The sequence below is a fragment of the Balaenoptera ricei genome, chromosome 2 (assembly GCF_028023285.1).
Source record: "Balaenoptera ricei isolate mBalRic1 chromosome 2, mBalRic1.hap2, whole genome shotgun sequence".
Lineage (NCBI taxonomy): Eukaryota > Metazoa > Chordata > Mammalia > Artiodactyla > Balaenopteridae > Balaenoptera > Balaenoptera ricei.
This window is the reverse complement of record NC_082640.1, coordinates 17,260,777-17,283,493: the sequence shown is the minus strand read 5'-3', so window position 1 is coordinate 17,283,493 and position 22,717 is coordinate 17,260,777. Positions and strand designations below refer to the sequence as shown.

Below are 22,717 nucleotides of genomic sequence, written 5' to 3'. Positions count from 1 at the left end.
TCCGAGCCTCGGGCTAAGGTCGCCCGGGGTCACCCCAAATCTGAGGATGCCGCTCGCCCCGCGCAGCCGGGGACTGGGACTGGGGGGGGCGCGCCGGGGATCGAGAGGAAGGAGGGGAGGAGGCGTCGCGCGCTCGCGGTAGCCAAGCGCCCGGGCTTCCCTCCGCGGCGCTGGCTCCCCGGGGTCTGCGCAGGGCGCGGCTGGCGCCCTGTCTCGCCCCGCCACTGCCCCTTCCGTTCCACCCAGGCGTTTGACTCCCGGCCTCGTAGTGCCCCCTTCCAACCCCGCGTCCGGGGTGGGATAGCCGAGAAGGAGGAAACCAGTGAGGGCGAACAAGCGCTCGCTGGCAGGGCGACTCGCAGCGCCCTGGGTGCTGGTCTCCAGCTTGGAGGCGGGGACTCCCCGGGCGCGGGCGGGCGAGCCCGGGGTGCAGCTTTGCACCGCGCGGGGCTCGCCTGCACCCCAACCGGCGCGCGCCACCGCGCCCAGCCGCCACCCGCCACCCGCAAGCGCCGAGCCCTCGCCCGGGGCCCGCGCGCCCTGGGCCTCCTCTCTCCCGTCCCGCCCCTAGTTCTTCCGCCAAAACCTTTGACCAGAGTCTTCCTGCCAACATTCCTAAATCTCTTTTGCCAGCTCTTTGCGCCAGGTAGGAATAAGGCTCTGCTTTCGGGTGTGTGCAGAAACGCCGTTCCCAGAAGGCGTCTGACCTTTTCACCTTCCCCGAGAACTCCTTCGGGGGGGGGGTCCGCGGGCATTTACCCCTCTCAAGGACCTGATCCGCTGCCAAAACCTGTCTGTTCCCTGAAATGTCCTTGCTGTTCCTATCCGCAGAGGCTTTCTACAGCAGTTCCCGAAAAGCCCTCGGGGATGGAACTTGGGGGCATCCAGCCCACAGTGAGGACGCGCCGCCGTGGGAGGCGGAGGTGGGGAGGAGCTGGAGGGCCGGCGTGACTTTGGCCTGTGGTCTGAGCTGGTACCGTGAGAGCCCTGCCAAGAGCAAACCCCGCCCCCGCCACTGTTCCCCTCCCCCGGATTGCACAGGAACCCGGGACAGTGGACCCCTAATTTCCAAACCCCGAGCACCTGGGCTCCGAGTCAGGATGCTGGGCGGGGTCGGGCGACGACTGCCCCCTAGCTGGAAGGCACACCAGCTCCCACCCTCCAGGGTGCCCTCTGACCCGGAGGAGAGGACTCCAGATCTCGGGTAACAATGGAGCCCGCGGCGCGCGGCGGGCACCCGAGCACGCCAGGCGCCCAGCAGCGCGCCCCTTTACCGGGCAGGGAGGCCGGGTGGGGCTGCAGCACAGCCTCGCCCGCGCGAATCTACTGACTCGGCTCTACGTGGCAGCGACACTGCCGACCCTCGCCCGGCTCCGGGGTGCGTCCCCCACCCCTGCCGAGCTTTCCTCAGCCCCTCCGGGCCTGACCCGCAGCGTCCAGGCGCGCCCTGCTGCTCCTGCCCCAGGTCACACTACCCGGCCGCCCCGGCCGCCTCCCGGGCGTTCGGAGTTGGGAGCAGCAGCCGCTACCTCCCGCGCGCCCCGCACGCCTCGGCGGCGGATCCCCAAGATCCTGGGCGAGCTGCTTCGCTCTCCCCCGGGGGTCCGAGCGAGCACGCCGAGGTGGGCTAGCTCGACCCTGGCGCTGCCACCGACCTCTACGCCCAGTCCCCCAAACACACCCGCCAGCCCGCCCTGGGCGCGGACCCCCGGCGCCTCCCTTCCCGGGAAGGTCCCAGCAGGGCCTGCGGGAGAGACGGACAGACGCACGGGGAACGCACACGGAGGGAAACTTGTTCCTCCCCGTCTCCTGTCAGGCCATTGCTGGCGAGCCCGTGCGGGGAGAGGGGCGGGAGGAAGCGAGGGAAGGGCTCCAGAAGGGGAGGGGAGGAGGAGGTGGGGGAAGCAGGGGTGCAGTTGGTGGAACTCCGCCGTCTCCCGCTCATCTTTTCATTGCTTGCTCCTCTCCTTCGCGCAGACACCTCGGACCTCCCCTGGGCGCCAGCTCCTCGGCTCCAGCGGGTCCAGAAACAAGCCGGATTTTTTTTTTTTTTTTCTTTCTGGAAATTGGCGTTGGTGTGCGTTTCTCTACGTCCCTCCTCCTCCCACCACCACCCCCCCCTTTTTTTTTTTTTTTTTTTTTGAGACATGGCCCGGGCAGTGGCTCCTGGAAGAGGAACAAGTGTGGGAAAAGAGAGAGGAAACCGGAGCTAAATGACAGGATGCAGGCGACTTGAGACACAAAAAGAGGAGGGTTTCTCTCGGATCACGGCATTGCCTCGCCGCTTTCCTTTCTCCAAGACGGACTGAGGATTTTACAGCTCTGGGAGAAGTGGAAGCGCTCCGGATTGTTGAGATCGCCCCGGTGCTCTGTTTTCCCTGCACGTTCGGTTCTCCCGCGTCTGCCCGGGAACCCAGCGAAGGGAGGATGGAGAGGGGGCTGCCGCTCCTGTGCGCCGCGCTCGCCCTGGTCCTCTCGGCGGCCGGCGCTTTTCGCAACGGTAAGTGACAGGCGGAGACGCGCGGCCACAGGGGTGAACCCGGCTCCAGGCTGCCCGCGTCCGGACCCCGGACCCGCGCCCAGTTGCCGGGATCCACCGGGGAGAGCCGCCTCCTGGGCGAAGGAAACTTTTATCCAGGCGGAGAAATCAAGCAATAAGATAAGTCTGTGTAGGGCAGGGAGATTTCAAGTGCTCTGACTCCCTCCTGAAGTTGGTTGTTTGGCCGTGGAGGTTTTCCTACCTCTGCTACAAGGCAGAACTGCTTACCTTCCCAGAGCAGCACACCAATTATCTTAATAATGTTTCCTCCCAAAGGCAATTAGATGAGACTCCCTTTCAAAAATCTGATGACTGTTGAAAGTTAATGAACACTTTACCAGGAGAACTTCCTGGTTCTCGAGCAGCTCCCCCGAACTGTTTCCTCTGGTGGGTGCCTGCAGGAGATAGCGGTTTGCTGGTGATGTAACTCCCTCCTCCGCTTTTGTAAATGGTCCTGATCCGTCTGGAATATGAATGAAAGTTACATCGTGTCAATAAAGGAATCTGATATATACAGTGTAAGGCACCAGGATATCTGAAAATCCCCAACCTAGTTGCAGCTTCCACTTAGCTTTTAAAACCACTCACTGTTAAGTAAATGGAAGACCGTGCTGGGTTATAAACAGTATCCTGTAACCTAAATAATGTGTTTTAAAATGGGATCTGGTTGTAGGCATGTTTGACTTACACTGTAAAGTAGGTGGAAGCAAGGGGATGGCATTATCTTTACAGTAAGTCTTCAGCAATTATTATTAACTAATTATCAAATATTTACTTTTGTCTGGCTTAGATTTCAATCAGAGTAATTAGAAAGAAAGACCATCCGCTACTTACGGTGGTATATTGTTTTAATAAGAGACCACAAGTGGAGGAGTTCATACCGAGAGGAATGTAAATCACATCTTTACGATGGAAGTTAATCTTTCTAATATGCTTTTTGGAGGTTTCGTGATTGAAGCAATAGATTTCCCCAACAGCTACCAAGCAGTGTTCTAAAAGATACACTTGGAAGCAAAACACGCACACACACAATTGTGAATGTGGAGTTCAATTTATTAATGAACCTCGGATGATGGCATCTTTCTATAGTCTGGCAGGGAACGAAATAACATTCACCTCCAATTGAAAGAGCTCAAGTGGTTAGACTTTAGAAATTACAGTAACCCAAACTCTGCCTCCACAACTCCGGAGATTAAATCGGTGGTGGCGTTCATAGGATGGATTTGAAATCCAATGCAAATAGCTTTCAGACTTTAGGTTGTGAGCTCCATATGTCTGTGTGTGTGAGTGTATGTGTATGTACATACATAAGAAATATATATACTTCTTAATTTTCTTAGCAGAAATCTGGGGAATGCTGAGACCCTGAGCTTCATTCGGTGACTTGACTAGTTAAACCCATGTTGCTGTGTTTGCAGTGACCAGAGCCAGTTAATGCCTCTGTAGCTCAACAGACCTCTTCCAGCCATGTCCACCTCCTCCGAGTATCAGTGTCTGCTAAATTAATTCATTAACCTTATTTAGGACTAATGGTCCAGAATCATTAGAAACTGCTCTTTCTTAATCAACTGTTAGAGAGATTTAACAGAGCCAGGGAGTCTAGGAGTCCGCATTATCTTATTACACTGTCACTTTCTCAGAAGTCACAGATTAAAGAGCTCTGGTGTGGTACCGAATCCACCTAAATGTCTTCTGAAGTGACTCTGTCGAGTGGCTACAAGCAGTGCTGTTTTATTTCACCCGTCTAACAGATGCCAGACACTGCCATGATGTTTGTACAGAGCTGGAGGAGACTTAATGAGATGGGGTCGCTTTCCAAGTTTTCTACACATTTAAAATAATGCAAGAGCCTCGGCAGAATCACGTAACAGAGTCCAATATGATCATTAGCTGAGATTCTGAACTCCGGTTACAACATCATTTCTTCTTGGCAAACCTTAAGCTTCTAAAAGCCAAGGCAAAGGAAACCCATATAAGGCTACCCCCAGTCTGAGAAACAAAGTCAAAAACATCTAGCAATTGAGAAAAACAATGTAATTTATATTGTCTTCTTTTTAATTTATGGGAAATGATTTCTGTAATGCATGTAGCTTTATACATTTTTGATGTGCACTTCATCTTTCATTTCCATTTGACCTGGTTTTCCTGTAATAAAATTCTGTAGATTTATAAATTCATGCTGAGAGCAAAGAATGCCATTCTCTTTCCACAGGGAATCTATTAGATGCAATATTAAAATCTATATATACCATTACTGAAAATTTGTGATTGATAGGCTTATATATTTCACTGCTTTCATACCTGTTCCTCTTACATAGTTTATGCACCAAATTTTTATTGCTCGAAATAAGCATCAATAAATGTGGCAGCATTGCAGGCTGAGGCTCTCCAGTATGAAATCCATCATGAAAAGTGACAATGAGGGTCCCCACTGAACAATAAAGCAGCCCAGAGACTGGTTTCTTTGGCTCTCAGTGAATCACTTTGGCTCTTGGGTTTTTTGAAAGGAGGGCCCAAAACTTGTTAGCTCACCTTTCCTAAACTGTGACAGTATAGCTCATCCTATGTGATACCCAGACCTCCATGTGGTGGAGCTTTTTTCCACCATGTAGGTAATTAGAATTAATGCTGTGTAGCTATTTATTTTTCTTTCTGCCCAGTTACTTTGATCTGGTCTCCAAGACTGAGCAACCTTGGAGCAGTAGAGCAGAATTATTTCTGCTTCACCACATATACTTTGTTCTCTGATGATCTGGATCTCAAAAGCAGAGATAACTCAAAATCACTTAGATTTATGGGAAGATAAAACAACAACAACAAAAGGTTTGGCTTTAAGCCAATTGAAATCCTGGATGACAATCCCCACTGATCAATGACACAGACCAGGCTTATCATCAAAAAGCAACACAAAGGGTCAAATAGCATCTTTTAGTCGCCTTCACTTAGAACTCACTCCTTAATGCGATTACACTTCTGGGGGGATAATTAAGTCTAGCAGAAGCTCCCTGGGGACCATGTTAACATCCATTGAGGGGACTTAATGTTTTTAATGCTGGAAGACCTTTTTCTTGGGAGGGAACTTTGCGTGGGGGGGGGATGGGGTCCTATCAGATCTCAGGCCACTTTCCTCCTGAACCGGCTTCCTGAGATCAAAGAGTGTCCTTTGGTGGCGTGTTGGTATCGGCGCCACCTGAAGGACCTGCAAGCGCCTCTTGGAGCTCCCCTTAAAAAGTTATGGAACGTTTAATAACCGGTCATTTATATGTAAATTTAGAATACCTAACTGGTTGTCAGGAAAATGTCTACTAAAGTATTATTTTTATTGCAGATAAATGTGGAGATACTATAAAAATTGAAAGCCCCGGGTACCTTACATCTCCTGGTTATCCTCATTCTTATCACCCAAGTGAAAAATGTGAATGGCTGATTCAGGCTCCTGACCCATATCAGAGAATTATGATTAACTTCAACCCTCACTTCGATTTGGAAGACAGAGACTGCAAGTAAGTGAGAATGTTTGAACAGGGCGCCACAGCACCATCTAGTGGGCGCAGGTGTCTATGGGGGGAAAGTCTGTGAACCACCTAGAATGTAAATGGATCCAGGAGGGATTCTGATCTAGGCCAGATCATGTGTCAATGGTATGGAAATTAAATTATGTTAAGTGATTTCTGAGTGCCCTAAACCAGGGAGATTATATTTAAATGTGTAATTTCTCATATTCTTTTTCCTGTTAACACTTTTGGTTTTGGAACTCTTTTGTTGAGAAGTGTGTATATATGTGTCTTTTTTTCCTGGAAAGGTGAAGAATTAGAAACCCAAACTCTCACCTGAGTTCTTATTAAATATCGTAGGTCACTCTCATATAGTGCATTGGCAGACGGGTATTGAGGTCGGGTATTTTTTTTAAACCAATCTGGGGCATGTTTTGTGATCTAAGAACTGTGTTTATCTTACTGAGTTTGAAATGACCAAAGCAAATTGTCATTGAAAAAAAAATGAGGAATATAGGGTAAGTCTAATGAGGGATTTTTATAGTAGATTAATGATTGCAAGTCTCTTATGGAAAATGCTGAAAGAACTGTTAATTCACGATGAATATAATGTTTGTTCATGTGCTTTAGCATTCCTATCTCCTTCTATGGTTAAGTTACTAAGCATCAACTTATACCAGGTTTCATTATTATGACAACATCCTCACTAGAGGGACAGTCTAAATTATATTTCCTCACTTCGTATGAAAGAACTGTGTGTAGGTTTTGCTTTCCACAGTTGGAAAGTATGTTTTAACATTGCAAGCGGCAGTCCACTCGGATCCAAATTTGCTTTTCTCACTGGACATCCACGCAGCAGACCACCTGTCTCTGTCTTATCTATGTCCTCCTGTTCTGGCACACTGCACATGGTGTACTCTCCAGAGACTTGAACCTGAATATCAACCTTCAGTGATGTTTAGATATATAAATAGTTTTAGCAAAGGAAAGTAATCTATTTAAATCTCACTTCTAAAGTGTTTCTCAAAGACTGATATGTTTTCCCAAGTTTTAAAATGAGTCAGTTTCATTATTTAAAATATTTTCTTTGCCAACACATAACCCTTTTAGAGAAGAAAAGAATAGTATGAAAATATTCCCACCTGCAAGAAGTCCTCAAGAACCTGTTGGTTTGGTGGGGTAAACTAGTTTTTCATGGTCAGGGAGATGAGGTCATCTGATTAATTCAACATCTGATGCCTGGAGAATTAGCATACATTCATGTCCTGGTGGTCAATTTCCAAATAATTAGTGGAACACTACAGCAGGTAAAATTATGCCAATTTCAGTTGAATCTTTCTTCTGTGATTCAGAAGTGCTTCAGGGCATTATATTGACTTTTTAATCTTGTGTGAAAGTTGCCATTAATAGAGTGTGCCAGTAACTTCTTGGAAACAGGGAATTTGTTTGTTTGTTTGTTTTGGCCAGTATTCTGTATTGTGGTTTTTACAATGTCAATCACCTAGACAAACTGGAGACTTGTTTTCCATTTCATTTTATTTTGTTTTGTTTTATGTTTTGCATTTTGCCAATACTTAAACTGTTATAGGAGATATTTTTAAGAAACTCTGGTAAAACATACTCAAGTAATAACATTATTCCTCAAAATAAGGTGCTATTAGATTTCAGTAAACTCATGTTTACTAATTCCTGATCTGAGAGTTTTGACCATGTATATATGTAATATAATAGTTAAAGAATTCAGAATAGTTATTAGCAGTGGTGTGCTGGTCAATGTTAACAACTGGATCTAGGGAGGGGATAGGTCAAGTCCTGATCTGTGATACTTGCCGATTTCTGTAGTGTAAATATTCCCACCATGGCCAGTTTCAAACTACAGTGATGTCACTGTGCACAGACTTGCAAAGAAGTGTGTACATCTGGTTCTCATGAGCTGGTGTGAGCTGGCTGCAGCACCCAACTGCATAGGAGTGTAAGAAGGGGAAGCCAGTTGAATGAGATAATGTGTGTAAAGTGTTTACAAGTGTCTGGCACACAGCAAGCCTTAAATAATTCTCTGCCATATCATGATGTGAGGTAGAGTATGGTAGGATGGGGGAAGCAAACTTTTTTGTTAGTTTTGTTATTTAAAGATGATTAGAAAAGGGATAATTATAACTCAGAGTAAGGGGCCATTTAAGTGATATCAGCAAGAAACTGACAAGGCCAAGAAGATTGTTTCTTTAATTAGGATGGTGAGTTTTGTTTTTGTTTTTTAATGCTACAGAATAAGGTGGTTTTTTAATTGTAGCAAGTGAGTATTTGTTCTCTGTGAAGGAGCCATCTCCTGCCGAGTCTTGAAGGCTGATACATTTAGCTTGATGTGGTCAGTGGAGATTATGGCCCTGGAAAATATCTTTGTGCCATGTTTCCAAGTGGTGCTCCCTGATTGTTTTATCAATGAAAATTCCAAAAATGATATAGGAAGACCAACTTAAGACATTTGCCATCACTATCTTTCCTGACTGGTCCACATGACTCCTGGTTATTGTTGAAGGTTGCAGCTGAAAATTCTACACATGTGGTGCAATTATCTCCTTTTGGTTGTGAGAAGAATCCACAGCTTTAAAATCTACAGGTGGTTAGAATTCCCTAGCAAAATGGAAAGCACCAGAAACTCCTGTAGGAATAAATTCATAGACTTCCAAAGTTTATGTTGGATGTGCAAAAGTATAGATTTTGGGGTTTTGGTGGATTGTGGGGTTTTTAAGTTTATATTAAGCTACTTCCAAAAATGTATTTGAGATGACACATCACGTTCAGAGAACTGGTAAGCTTTTACTTATCATTTCTGTTAAGAACAAGCCGTTTGTCTTATTTGAGATATTTAATGTCTTTCCCTGTCTCTGCTATATTATATGTCTAATAGCAGTAAAAAGTACTTGCTGTTCCCGTTTTATAGTAAGATAAAATAGGGTAGTGGATATGAAAGCCCTTTGAAAAGCTAGAAGCTCCTCTCAGAAGCAGTTATTATCATTCTTAGGATATCTTTAACAACTTGGTGATTGTTAGAATATTTGGACATAGGAAACTAAGCAAACTAAATATATTAATCCAATAATGGGGATGATCCGCATATAATACATCCCGCATTTCTCTTGAAACTGTCGGTATTTGAATAGTCAGCTTTCATAATGGGAAAGCTCAAGAAATTGATTCCTTCACAATTTGCTTATTGCAAAACATCCTGGAGACCCAATTAAACAATTGTTTCTTAGAGTGTAGGAATAAATAAGTCATTAAATAGCCAAGCTCTGGTAGGAAAAATATTTTTATTTCTATTTATTGTTTTCTTTATCATGAAATTAAAATATTCTCTCATAATTTTAACCATACAGTGAAATGCACACAATCACAAATTTTCATGTGAAGAACACCAGGACTGGCCCAGTACATAATTAACCTGTGCTAACCTGACAAAAAGGTTTTTACGGTGGATGTAGTGGGGGGGAGGGGGGGAGAAAGCAGACTAGCTAACTAGTCTGCCTGGTTTTATTGTGATGTTGATACCAGAGGTGGCTATAGAATGTTCTGAATGGAGAAGAAAAGGAGGAATCTGATTTCTCTCTTTTGCACCAGCAAACTCCTCCATGCTTGTGAAGTGTCAAAGCAGAGTTAAAAGCAGAAAAGAAAGAAAAACCCACCTGCAGAGTGTTGGTCAGAAGGCAATGTTCATTGTGCATTGAAAATGGTTTTCAGTACTTACACTGAGCTGGTTGGGTCTTACTCCACAGGAGTTTCCTTCGGTGGTAAAGCGGCCATCTTGACTCTCATAAAACTTTATATCTGCATAATAAACAAGAATGTCATTGATACAGTAGTTAGAATTTATGGAGCTTTTCCGGTTTCCCAGCAATGCAAACTATCAGCATGATAATTTATAATGGTTTGTGACAAATACTGCTGAGCAAAGAGGTGTGTGGTTACATTCAGATCAGATGTCATCTGGGGAGCAATAAAAATTTCACAGACATTGGGTTAAAAACATTAGGAAAATGAACGTGAAGCTCCAGAAAGAGAGTCTAAAAAGGTGGTGGTGTTGGGGGAGAAGGGAGGTCTTCTGAGTGACAACTTCCTGACTTCACTGCCTGATTTGTCAGGGCTGTTTCGCAGGATTTCACCAAGACGCAAGGCTATAACATCCCATAAATGCTTTTCTATCATTTAGACTTGTAGCCTTTTCTTTGTGTAACCAATAAATTGGTGTCTTTTTCTTAATTCAGTGCAATCAAAGGAAGATTTCACTCTTGTAACTTCATATGAAGTTTAAACACAATAAAACTGTAATTAAATAGAGACGATACTCAAGTTTGGGGATTTTGTTGGAATAAATCACACATTGTCTTTAATGCTACTTTTAAAATTTCCTAAGCTGTCATAAACTTTGAAACACCATTTATTTTTCATAGACTATAAACTCACTGAATGCAAATTAATCTTCCCTTAGTTCCTCAAATCTGATTATTCCTGAAAATGTAATTATACAATGGTAACTTTGTTGTTTATAGGGAATTTGGGGACTATAAGTTCCATTTTTGGTTTCCCTAAGTTATATTTTTTGTTTTCATCTTTACTTTGTTCAGCATGGATTTTTGCATTAATTTTAATTTTTTTAAATTGCATTAAAGTATTATTTATCCTGATTAGTGAGTTTTTTTGTATCTGAGGCATGGGCGTACCCCTAGTCCTAGCCTTGGGTTTTACAGCATCACTTAGACCAAAGCAAACAAAGATTTTGTTTTATGGAAAACAGTGGGTATTTTTTGCCAAAGTAATTCTCTTTTTTCTATACTAAGTATAAAAGTATATTAAATTATAATCTATATCTAGAAAAATATACAAAGTAAGTGTAACATTTGATACAATTTTACAAAGTGAGCACACCCATGGAACCGAACCAGAGCAAACATGTCCAGCTTCCTAGGAAGAGGCCACCCCCTGTCCGCTTTAAGTCTCTGACCTTTGGCCTCAAGGGCAGCTGCCATCCTGACTTGTGTAATTCCATTTTTATAAATTTCAAAATCAGACAAAACTCATCTATAGTCTTGAAGTCTGGATGTACTATCCTTTGAAGATCGCCAAACTCTTTGGAATGGGGATAGAAAAAAATGTGTACTGTTCTAATCCCAAAACAGTCTTACTGAAGCATTTTTTCTAATTGTTTTTTGGTGACTACTATAGAAATATAGTTCTTGCTTATACTACAGTTATGTTAAAATAAACACAAAGTTTTTGGTCCAAGAGCCTGCTTTTTATGCCAGGCAAATTCAGAGCGATCTTCCTTTGCTTTATTTTTCCTCATCTTTTCATTGCTGATTTTGATCTCAAGTAACTTCCCAACATGGGCAACGTGAGAGGCACCACCACCAAGCTAAATTCAATTAAAAAACTATTAAATGGGTAAAAATGAACTCTTCTCAGAACAGCGGAGGTCAGTGTGGTTGCTACCACCTGCAGCATCCTTGGTTGCTGCTCAAGCAGATAATTATCTACTTTCTTCCTTTTGATTTCTTTCCGCATTAGCACTGATTTAATTTGAACAGAACTCCATGTGTTTAATAAAATTAATTTCCTTTATTATTTCTTCCTATAAGCAATCACATTGGATCATAATGAATTTTGAGTATTTCAAGGTTGTTGTGTGTTGGGCATTTCTGTAATTTGAGAGAAGCAACCTTTATGAGAAGATTAGTTGAAATCTTATCCAATTGAATCAACATGTGCATGGCATTTCCAACCAGATTTCACTTTGGGGAGGCGGCACTTCAAAATTGATCCAAGGGAGACATATGCCTGCAGCCGGCATGCGTATTATCAGCTCCTTTCCTTCCAGCATAAAACGTGATACTTGTATGCGTGCTGACATCCTTCGGAGAAGCACGTGCACAAACACATATGTGCGTGTGTGTGCTTGTGAGAGAGACTATAAAATAGACTTAACTAATGGTCGTTGTAGTATTCATCAAGGCTGATCATTAAGCCTGAAGAAAAACAAGAGACAAGATTAGTGTTCAGATCAGGTTCCAAATGCCTCTTAATTGGGTGTTTGTAATCAATCCTGACTGTAGGAGTCAGTGACCTGGCAGAACATAGCACCTCCAAAGAAGACTTTTCCTGCTCTTCTCTGGTTGATTGAACTGTGTCCAGTATCCAGGTCCGTTAGGATGACACAAGGTCGGGACAACCCTCAGATTGGCTGTGAAGCACACCAAACACATTATGATGGCTTATGGCTGAAGTCATTTAGTCTTTACAGATAGCACAGAAGGTGAACTGCTTTCATTCAGAATTCTGCTAAATTCTGCAGAAGCACGGAGAGGGAAAAAAAAAAAAAATCTTTTGGCTTCTGTCCATTCAATTGCTTGTAACATAGTTTTTCTCCTCATCAAGCCCAGGTCTGTATTGCGCATATCTTATATCGTATTTATGGTCAACGTGTTTTTTCTCGTTTAATTTAAATCATCAAAAGAATATTTATTTATTTATTAATTTTTAAACTTTTTTTTAATTTTAATGTTTTTAACTTTTACTTTTACATTGGAGTATAACCGATTAACAATGTTGTGATAGTTTCAGGTGCACAGCAAAGCGACTCAGCCATACATATACGTGTATCCATTCTCCCCCAGACTCCCCTCCCCTCCAGGCTGCCACATGACATTGATAGAAAGGAGTCTTCGTGGCTGGTTCTTGCTGCTTAGTCCTCTACGGCCGCCATGTGCTCAGTAAACACTCTGTGCTCCATCTGACTTCATTTCACTTAATCTTTTTATCATCCCTATTTTGCAGATGATAGCCCTGAGGCTTAGAAAAGTGAAATTAACTGACCCCAAATGCTCAGCTGCTGCACCAAACATCTTTCCATCTTTGTGATCGAAAGGGCTTGGGATATACTTTTTGAATGCGAAAATTCGAATGAAATACCACTAGACTACTTTTTATTCAGCAGCCGTATTCTTCTATGAAACACACAAAAATTTAAATACAAACCAGCTGATTCTGAGGAAGGACTTAATTTTTAAACTCTTAGTTTGAATTCAGTGAAGCCTTGTGCCCAGAAACTTCCAACAAATTGATGATTTTCCACTGAGTCAAAACTTGTCTTAGCAATGAAATTTGCGGTGGGATGCGGCAGGGGGAGTATCTGAATTCTGGCTCCTTCGGCTGATGGAGTTTGAAAACACAAAACACACATAAATACAATATTTATTTGAAGGCCTGGTAACCAGGCTGCACAAAGTTTCCATTTATACAGTTAGTTCAAGGGGCATATGAGATACCAGCTGTATACCAGCTCCTCACAAGCCCAGGAGTAAGAAGACTGGGTTCTCTTGCAAACACCCCTCATTCACTGAATTTCAGGCAAATAGCAAGAAAATTTTACTTTCCCACAGCTCCCCTATTTGTAAGATTTCGATACTCGTGTTGGCCACTGTGACTCTGTAAGGGTTAAAGAGAGAATGTTTGCTCAAGGCACTGAGTCCCTATGAGAAACAGAAGAGTGTTTTTTGAGAAGAAACCAATGCTCCGGAGTATTTTGTTTCTATCTGTTCAGACACTTGTACAAGCAGCCGGACAGGTTGGAGGTGATGGCTTGTTGCTTCTGTGATAGATTGGCATGTCACAGAGAGCACAGCCAAGTCCCGTCTGAAAGAGGATGCTGAATGTCTCCCCATTCGAGTTCTTACATTTCTTTAGAACAGCCAGAGGAGGCAAAGGCCAGTCAGTGTAGTCACGATTTCAAGTCCTCATCTGACTCTGTAACCACCAGATACTGTGAGCAGGCCAGCTATTGTGTAAGATACCCTTGGTCAGTGAAATGGCACGGCAAAAGTTAAGATGTGGTCAAAATCTTAGTCCTGGCTAGATAGCTTTACAAAATTAGAAAGCACTAAATTTCCAAATCTAAAGAAAAGGGAACACTCTTGACTCAAAGACAATGAAGGACACGGAGCCCCACAAACTTGGTGGCACTGGGTTGACTTGGTCTGATTCAGGATTATGTTGTTTTTTAGGTGTAGTAGCACCTACAAGGGGTAGCCCATAACTTGATTTTTCATCGAAGGTTGTTGACATTAAGCTGAGGGAAGGGGCGGGGGGTAGGGGGAGTTAGCACTGATTGGAAGTTTCCTTTTTTTTTTTTTTCCAAAGAAAATAATTTGCATTTTCCTTACCTTTTATTCCAGTGCCAATTTCTTTGTCCCTGGCTGAGGCCACTACTGAGTAACTGTTAGGCTACACTGGTTCAGTCCTTCAAAGCACATCCTCATTTCCCTCTGTAGCTGTGCTAGCATCATGCCTGATGTGTGTGTTAGCTCATTAACACGAACTGGGGATTTCTGATTGTCAGGGGACCATGTTAGCAGCTCCCTGGGAAAAAGTGCTCTGGTGAGAATTAGGGACGTGGGTTATAATTGCCCCTCTGCCGTGCATTCCCATCTATGAGACAGAACACAGGTCATACAGCTGGGTTGCAGTCTATGAATGGCTTGGTTATGCCACCATTAATACTGTGGTTTGACAGTGTTAACCAGCATGGCTCAGGGAGACGGAAATACATCAAGGTCTGTGTCTACCTAGACACAGCTTCAATTAATCTTTTTCTTTCTCTTTCTGAAGAAAACAAAATGCTTTCCTTTCTCTCCCAATCTTAATAACACAACGTGGATGAGATAATGTAGGTGGAAATATCTTAGGAATACAAGATAAATATGTTAAATAAAGCCTAGGTATTGCTCTAACAGGAACTGCATCCGCAGGTTTTCTTCCTTAAAATAAGTTCAGACTGTAAACAATAAAGTCTGCATCCTTGGGAGGAGACACATAAATATTTCAAGAGCACGGCACACATCCACAATAGAGATGGTATCTCATGCTCAACGTGTATTCAGCCAACAAGAATTTCTGAATGTTCTTATAATAAATTGGCTGGTTAAGTGTGTAATAATTGCAGTCTTCTAAAAATCTACACTACTGTATATAAAATAGGTAACTAATAAGGACCTAATGTATAGCACAGGGAACTCTTCTCAATACTCTGTAATGACCTATATTGGAAAAGAATTTTTTTTTAAATTTTTTATTTATTATTTATTTATTATGTTTATTTTTGGCTGTGTTGGGTCTTCGTTTCTGTGTGAGGGCTTTCTCCAGTTGCGGCGAGTGGGGGCCACTCTTCATCGCGGTGCGCGGGCCTCTCACTATCGCGGCCTCTCTTGTTGCGGAGCAGAGGCTCCAGACGCTCAGGCTCAGTAGTTGTGGCTCACGGGCCCAGTTGCTCCGCGGCATGTGGGATCTTCCCAGACCAGGGCTCGAACCCGTGTCCCCTGCATTGGCAGGCAGATTCTCAACCACTGCGCCACCAGGGAAGCCCTGGAAAAGAATTTTTAAAAGAGTAGGTATATGTACATGTATAACTGATTCACTTTGCTGTACAGCAGAAACTAACACAACATTTAAAATCAACTATACTCCAAAAAAAGTTTTTTTAAGTAAAAAATAAAAATCTGGATGGGTGGAGTTTCTGGAAAATTCAAGGAAGATGCTATCTCAGTGTCACAAACTTGATAATAGCATTAATGGCCTTTAAAGAGCCATTATTTGCCAAGGTGTGCCTTCGGACTTATAAATATATTCAGTACAATCCAATGGGAAACCAGCCCATCCTTTAAGGCGGGAGCCAGTGTCATGGTGGTTATTACAACAGGGATGTCCGTTCTTCCCAATCAGTGAAACCAAATATTGCCATTACAGTTGTGTCCAAGAGAGAGGAAACTACATGGATTTTGTATTATAAATTCATAGTGAAAAGCAGCTGGGAAAATCAGTGTTTTAAAACTGATGGTCCCTTCCATCCTCCCCGCTTTCCCTCAGTTTCTAGCAGCCTCAGCCCCTTTCACCTTGCCGTCTTCTTCCCCCCATTTCTGGTTAGGACAGATTTCCCAACAGTGGGGCCGGGCAGAGGGGGTGATTCTCGGTGACCTCGAAGAAAAGCATGTCCGCAGGAAGGCCCTTAGGATAGTGGCTGAGAAGAGATTACTATTTTAGACTCTTCTCGCCACCTCACCCTCAAGAATGTTCGTATGTGATAAAAATGATGTCTGCAGCCTCTCAGAGTTCCCCCAGCACTGTTTTCCTTTGAAATGACCACAGCTGTGTATGGCTGGGGGTCCAGCAGAAGGGCTTTTCTTTATTTCTTGTGGGACCTTGTGGGCCTCCCCGGTCCAATAGATTCTGTAGGACTTTCCACTCGTGAGTAAAAGAAGCCCTCCTTGGACCTGTTACTCTTCAGACTAATCTTTCACCTCTCTCTCCCTTTCCTATGACTGCCAAGGGCTTTGAACGTGGTGTCTACACCCCAGAACTCCACTTTCTCCCTTAACCCTTCTCAGCCTAAGTCCTCTCCCCTCCAGTTGACTGAATTGTTTGCGCAGATGTTAGATTCCAATGCCTATTCTCATGCCCCAAACCACTGGCCTTTTCTTGGCCTGAATTTCTTCGACCTTTGCACAACATGGCCCAGAACCCTTGAGACTCTGGGGCGTCTCTTGATTTCTATTTATCCCGCACATCAGTTTAAAGCCTCTAAATCACGTAACTACAATATCCATCGCATCTATCTTTTCTGTTATGTTTCTCCTGTTAGCACTCAAATTCCAACACTTGTTAACCAATCCCTGGTGCTGACACATTAGCCTCAGGAATGGGGTTTCCTCCTTCTCCCCCCCTGCTTAGAAACATGGAGAGTTCCCCATTCCCCCCTTGCTTCATCTGTGTTTCTCAGCCTTGCATTACGAGTTCAATTCAACTAGGAATGAAACCATGTCTCTCCCACCTGCCTCTCTGGCCTTTCTCCTGTGGTTCCCTTTTATGTTCAACCAAAGTGGCCGCCTTGGAGTTCTTCACAGTCACTCCTGCTTTCCTATCCCATGCCTCTTCATGGGCTGTTTCCTTCCCAGACGGACGAGGGGTCAGTGCCTTACACAGACCTGCGTCTCCCTGTCAACGTGTGGCCCATCATCTGGCCCTACCCGCAGTGATGCTTCCTTCTGAACGCCATTTCTGATGAAACGTGGTCTCTTCCTCTGTCCTCGGACACACCCCCAAGACCTATGTTTAGGCATCACTCAACGTTCCTTCCAGTATTCTGTGTTTGGTCATAATCATTAATATTCTGCTACTGTTCACCCAGCTAGTTTGGAAGATGCTCCAGAGCAGAGGCTGAGAGTGTTTCCCAGCCCTGGCGGAGCCGCCCACAGTGCTTTGCCTGTAGCAGCTGCTCAATTAATATTTGCCGAATTGAATTGGCTGACTGACATCCTTCTCAGCGTGCTCACCTAGCGCCAAAGAACCGAGTCAGCTGCCCGGGAAAAGCTCTAGCTTAACTAGACTACGAACATGCACCCTTATACTTCTCATTTACAGGGTAAACCCTTCATTTTCCTGGGTAGTGGAGTCAAACGTACATGTTTCCTCTAAAAACCTCTACTTTGAAAAGCCTAGAATTTCTACATGTGAGTAGCTTTAGCTAAATCTCAAAAAAGATGCAGAGGTACCGCTTGACAGAAATCTCTTCTTTCTGTTTCACAGTCATCTCCACAATCTGATCCCCAAACTCTTGGGACTTTGTATCACAACTCTGTAAACTTTGTCTATTGTATATTACTCTCTGGGCTCACATCCAAACCACCTTTACATAAATTTCACACAAATAATTTAGAGCCTTCTTCCGTTCCAGCTGGCAACCCCAATAAATGCACGTCAACTTCACAGCAGGCTTGCTGGGGAGGATGTGGAACGTGCACTTCTCCCTTAGAAAGAGCAACACGGGATGCACCCTGTGCTGACTGTTGTAAATACGTTTGTCCACGTCACCAGGTTACAAACCAAGCCCTGTGTCCTAGAGCAGCCGCGTCAAGATGCTGTCCTGGAGAGCAGACAGGCCGAGTCAGCCCAAGGCGTTCGCTGAAGTGGACAGAGAGGGGTTTCAGTTGCTCCCCTGCCTCTCACCTTTCTCACCATAACAGTGTTTCCTAAGCATTTCTTAAAGCTGTGTGTCACAATAGGCAAGCGCCAACCCAAGAGGGAGGGACAAAGGAGTAGCAGGTGCATGGCCACGCCCACAACAGCAAACACCTCAGCCACCGTGGCTAGTTTCCACATTCCTGCTGCCTCCCCGAGGCCATGACCTTACACGAGTTCTCGGGGGTATTTCTGGATGTTTGTGTGACATCTCTGGTCAGGAAACCCATAGCACCCCTTCACTCTCACATCTCAGGTTTGTCTGCAATCCAGAGAATAGAACGACTCGTATGATAAGCTCTACCATTTCCCTGCGGGGGAAAGATGAGCTGGGGCCGAGGCAGAGGGCCAGCGGATCATGCCCTCAGCTTGTTCTCCTTTGGGTCCGTCCTGTGTTTTCACGTTCACAGTTCCCTCCGGAGACTGGCTTAGTGGTCGGTGTGGCCTTCACACGTGATGCCTCTAGGAACCCACCGTGATCCTGAGTTCTAGAAGTGACAGCCTCCAAACAGCTGTGGGCTCGCGGGTTTCATCTTTCTGCACCTGCATTTCCTCGTCTGTAGGGTGGGAGGGATGGGTCCTGCTCAAGGAGCCCCTTTTGCCGCTAACATAGCAAGACTCAGCTTATGCAGGGGAACCCTGGTGCCACGAGAGCGAATTCCAAACATACCTTTTCTGACCATTCAGCCTGGCCCTGATTCCCGATCCTTTCTTTGGTTTTTTAACAAGACCCCCTCATCCCTCCCACTTCCCTCTCCAAGCTACCCCAGCTCAGCCCAGACCCTCCCTGCCTTTTGCAACACAGCCTCTGCCTACTGCTTTTTTTCCTCCAAGACACAGATTTCATGTCTGTTTTCTACCCCCCAATTGTGTCAGGCATTTTAAAACTCCATTTTGGCCGCATTTATTCCAAGGAATCATTCACTTTTTCACCTAGACCTTAATCTTACCCATGAACAGGCCTGTTTTAGGGAATCATTTATTTAAAAGAACTAGGAATGTGGCCTCATTTATTGTTCTGCTGTTGCTGAATATAACATTTGCAGGCTACGGAAATTCTCTGTAGGAATGAGTTGTTTGTTCTTGAAACTAGGTGAACCACAGGCCAAGTTCGAAGGGTAATTTAACTGCAGTTGATAACCTGAGTATTAACCTAAACTCGGGTTTGATCACTGACACAGAAGTAGCTTTTACCTTATCTTTTTGTTCAGCATAGCTTGTTAAAATTAGATTGTAAAGAACAGAGATTACATTGGCAAAAGTACAAAGGAATGACAACAGCGATTTTGTTCATGAATCCCACCTCACTCTTTATGTCTCCATGGCAGTGTAAGCTATGTATCTATTTGTAAAACAACCTTGAATTAAGGTGCTTATTCAGACGCCATTGTAAAAATAATTTTCTGAAATTGTGGTCTATCAACAGGAGATAAGATGGCACTTTGTTGTCGCCTGCTGAGGCCCATTATGAATATTCTATTTCAGAAGCAAATCACACTGTAAATACAATGTTCAGATTCATTTATTCCCACAATAGCATGTTTGCAAAGGTGTAATTTCATAATTTGACTTAGCATTGATAGCACTTCATCATTTCAAAACTCTTTATAACCTCAGGTTAATTCACACATCCTTGGGAAATTGTTTATTTGTACCAGACCCATTTTAGAATGAAATCACCCAAATGTTTAAAGACTAAGCAGCTTGCCAAAGGCTGAATAGGGGTAGAGATGTGGATAAAATTTGCTGTCCTTCTATGTTTGTCCTTTCCTTAGCACATTTGACTAGGTGCTTCTGAAGAATTTAAACACAGATGCGCTACCAATAAAGATGAATGTTAATGATTCTATTACAGGCAGGAAACTTAGTTTAAAAAAATAAGCCCAAGTCGTTCAAGATGCAAATGTAAACAGGACCTGAAATGAATGAACATACTAATTGTACTTTTCTCCTCTGTTTGGTCCTCCTGAGCCATATTTTTGTTAAAGCAAATGATCAATCGTGAACTAACGTCTAAAGTTATTTAGCTAATTCCCAGCATTAATTGAAAAATGTCTAGTATTTCTAAACACCGTCCTAAAAAAAGAACTCGAACTGTCAAGCCCCATTATTTTTGTCATTACAGTTTTCCTGGGCCTGACCTTGAGATTTTAAACTATTCATGTTTCTTATCAGTGTTGTCTGAGGGCTTGGTTTATGTATTGATTGCACAGGCCCTGAGATGGATGGTGAACACGAGTTCACTGTTAAACATTCGTCATGACATAGACTTAGAAAAAAATACACATGGTAATAAATTCAGAACTCACAAACTTGAAAGTTGGGATAAATTCAGGCACTTTGTAAAGCATTGTTTATTTGGACACCAGAATTCCTCCTCTAATAGCTCAGCTGTTGCCTGCTGCCTCATTCATTCACTACACATGTACTGACTACGTAGTATGTGCCGATTACCGTTTAGGTTTAGAGCATCACGCCCTGCCCTCATGGTGCTTACATTCCAGGAAGACAACGATAGACAAAGGAGAGCAGCAGCAGGAGTGTCCTTTGTGCCCTCTGTGCCCTTCCAGCTTGTGGAGCCTCATTATCTTCCCCTGCAGTTCCAAGACAGGCCCCCTGGGGACCTGGCTCTTGCACCAAACAAGATGCATGTAGAAAATGTCTGGCTGAGGCAACTGTTGGCTGAGCGTCAAGTTTCTTCCTGGCTCTGATGCTCTCGACTTGTAACCCTCTGCTGGGGCTCCAGACCTGCTTTGATTCAGCCCTCAGCTGAGCTGCTCTTGTTTTTCAAATTCACTTCATCTCCAGCCCCGAATACTTGACCGGTGATGCCTCCTCTCCACGCCTGGCACTGACTGGCTATTCTGACTTCAGGTCACGTCTTCTTTGCCTGAAATTATTGGTCCCGGTCCATCCCCGTTTCACCCTCCAGCAGGCCCTGAGTGACGGGCCTCAGGAAGCACCGGATGTGGCAGAGTGAGCATGCGGCTTCCAAAGCGTCCCAGGATGGTTTGGGGTTGCTTCAAAGTATACGTTGCCAAAAGCCAGCTCAGCAGGGCTGCTGGGGATACGGCCTCTGGGTGATTCATATACAGGAATCTCAGTGGGGACTGAACACAGTCAGCTATGACTTTTTGGAGTTGGTTTATAGCCCCACCAGCCATTTTACTGGCTCTTCAAGTGGAACAAATTCAACAGAAAGGGAAGAAAGAAGCTGTATGAGATCTTTTCTACCTGATATCTCTAGCCAGGGCATAAAAATAATAATTCTTTGATAAAAATATTAGTGACTAAGTAAATGGGTAGATGTTTCATCTTACCATTCCATCTTCATCTCTTCCCCCGAAATATCCCCATCACTCCCTGAACGTTAAGTAGTGGCAATGGAAATAGAAAGAAAGAGGTATCCTCAAGGAGACGTGGTCAGAACTTGACCCGTGATAGGATTTGAGTGGAGTTGAAGACTGGCACTTTAATGATTAAATGTCTCCATCCTCGGGTCTGAAAAAACAGTAGTACCGGTAATGTCAATAGTCGAGGAAACGAGACAGTGGGTCCCATTTCAGACATTTTGAGATGCTGTTGAAATATACACACAAAGTTCTATTGCTTTCAAAGTAAGATGATCAAGTTCAATGCTGATAAAAAAGGGTTTGACCATTTAGTCTTTTTTTTTAAATTGTATTTATTTATTTATTTATTTTTGGCTGCGTTGGGTCTTTGGTGCTGCACGCGGGCTTTCTTTAGCTGCTGCGAGCGGGGGCTACTCTTCTTTGCGGTGCACGGACTTCTCATTGCGGTGGCTTCTCTTGTTGCAGAGCACGGGCTCTAGGCGTGCAGGCTTCAGTAGTTGTGGCACACGGGCTCAGTAGCTGTGGCTCACAAGCTCTAGAGTGCAGGCTTAGTAGTTGTGGCGCACAGGCTTAGTTGCTCCGCGGCATGTGGGATCTTCCCGGACCAGGGATCGAACCCGTGTCCCCTGCATTGATTGGCAGGCGGATTCTTAACCACTGCGCCACCAGGTAAGTCCCCCATTTAGTCTTAAGAGAAGGAGGGCGCTAAGAATTAACTTGCCAAACCCGTTATGTCGCCATGTGGAGGGTGGCAGATATGTTTGCTCTCGCGTGATACTGCTGATTGATTAGCAGTTGCCACTTGGAGTGCATTCGAGAAAAAAGTAGCAGAATGGACTGCAGTGCCTGCCGTGGACTTGAGGAAAAAGTGGTATCACAAGGCTTACCAATCTGCCATCTTTAATCCATACAAAGGCTTACCATCACAAGGCTTACCAATCTGCCATCTTTAATCCATGCCTCTTTGGGAAATGGGCTAACCACAGAATGGCAGAGAAGAGTTTTATTTGGGACAAACATTTTTGTTAATTAAATAAAAAGGCATGCATATTTATTTTTCTTGAGCACAGAGTTATCAGAAATAAATTTCAAAACCTAATTGTTTTGTAAGTCCATTGACAATTTTTGGATTAATTTCTGTTTTAAATGAAGTATAATGTATGTATTCCATAGAATCACTTTTTAAAACTCAAGGTTTGCAGATTCTCTTTTTTAAAAAAAAATACAATTTTTTATAGTTCTAAATAAAAATGTTCTGTGTGGCTTGGCAA

The 22,717-nt window shown here is 44.1% G+C and overlaps 1 protein-coding gene across 6 annotated transcripts in view; it reads left to right on the top strand.

Annotated features, from left to right (window-relative positions):
- Window positions 1-1,292: 1,292 nt before the first annotated feature.
- NRP1 (neuropilin 1) overlaps window positions 1,293-22,717 on the top strand; it is a 137,746-nt gene continuing 116,321 nt past the window's right edge. For 2 of the 6 annotated variants that reach the window (XM_059911504.1, XM_059911474.1), the window contains exons 1-2: window positions 1,934-2,500; window positions 5,868-6,042. In XM_059911504.1, the coding sequence (XP_059767487.1) occupies window positions 2,428-2,500; window positions 5,868-6,042 (248 nt within the window). In that variant the 5' untranslated portion in view covers window positions 1,934-2,427. Of the gene's footprint in view, window positions 1,379-1,931; window positions 2,501-5,867; window positions 6,043-22,717 lie in introns of those variants that run through there. The other 4 variants (XM_059911479.1, XM_059911509.1, XM_059911495.1 and 1 more) reach the window with 4 other exon arrangements.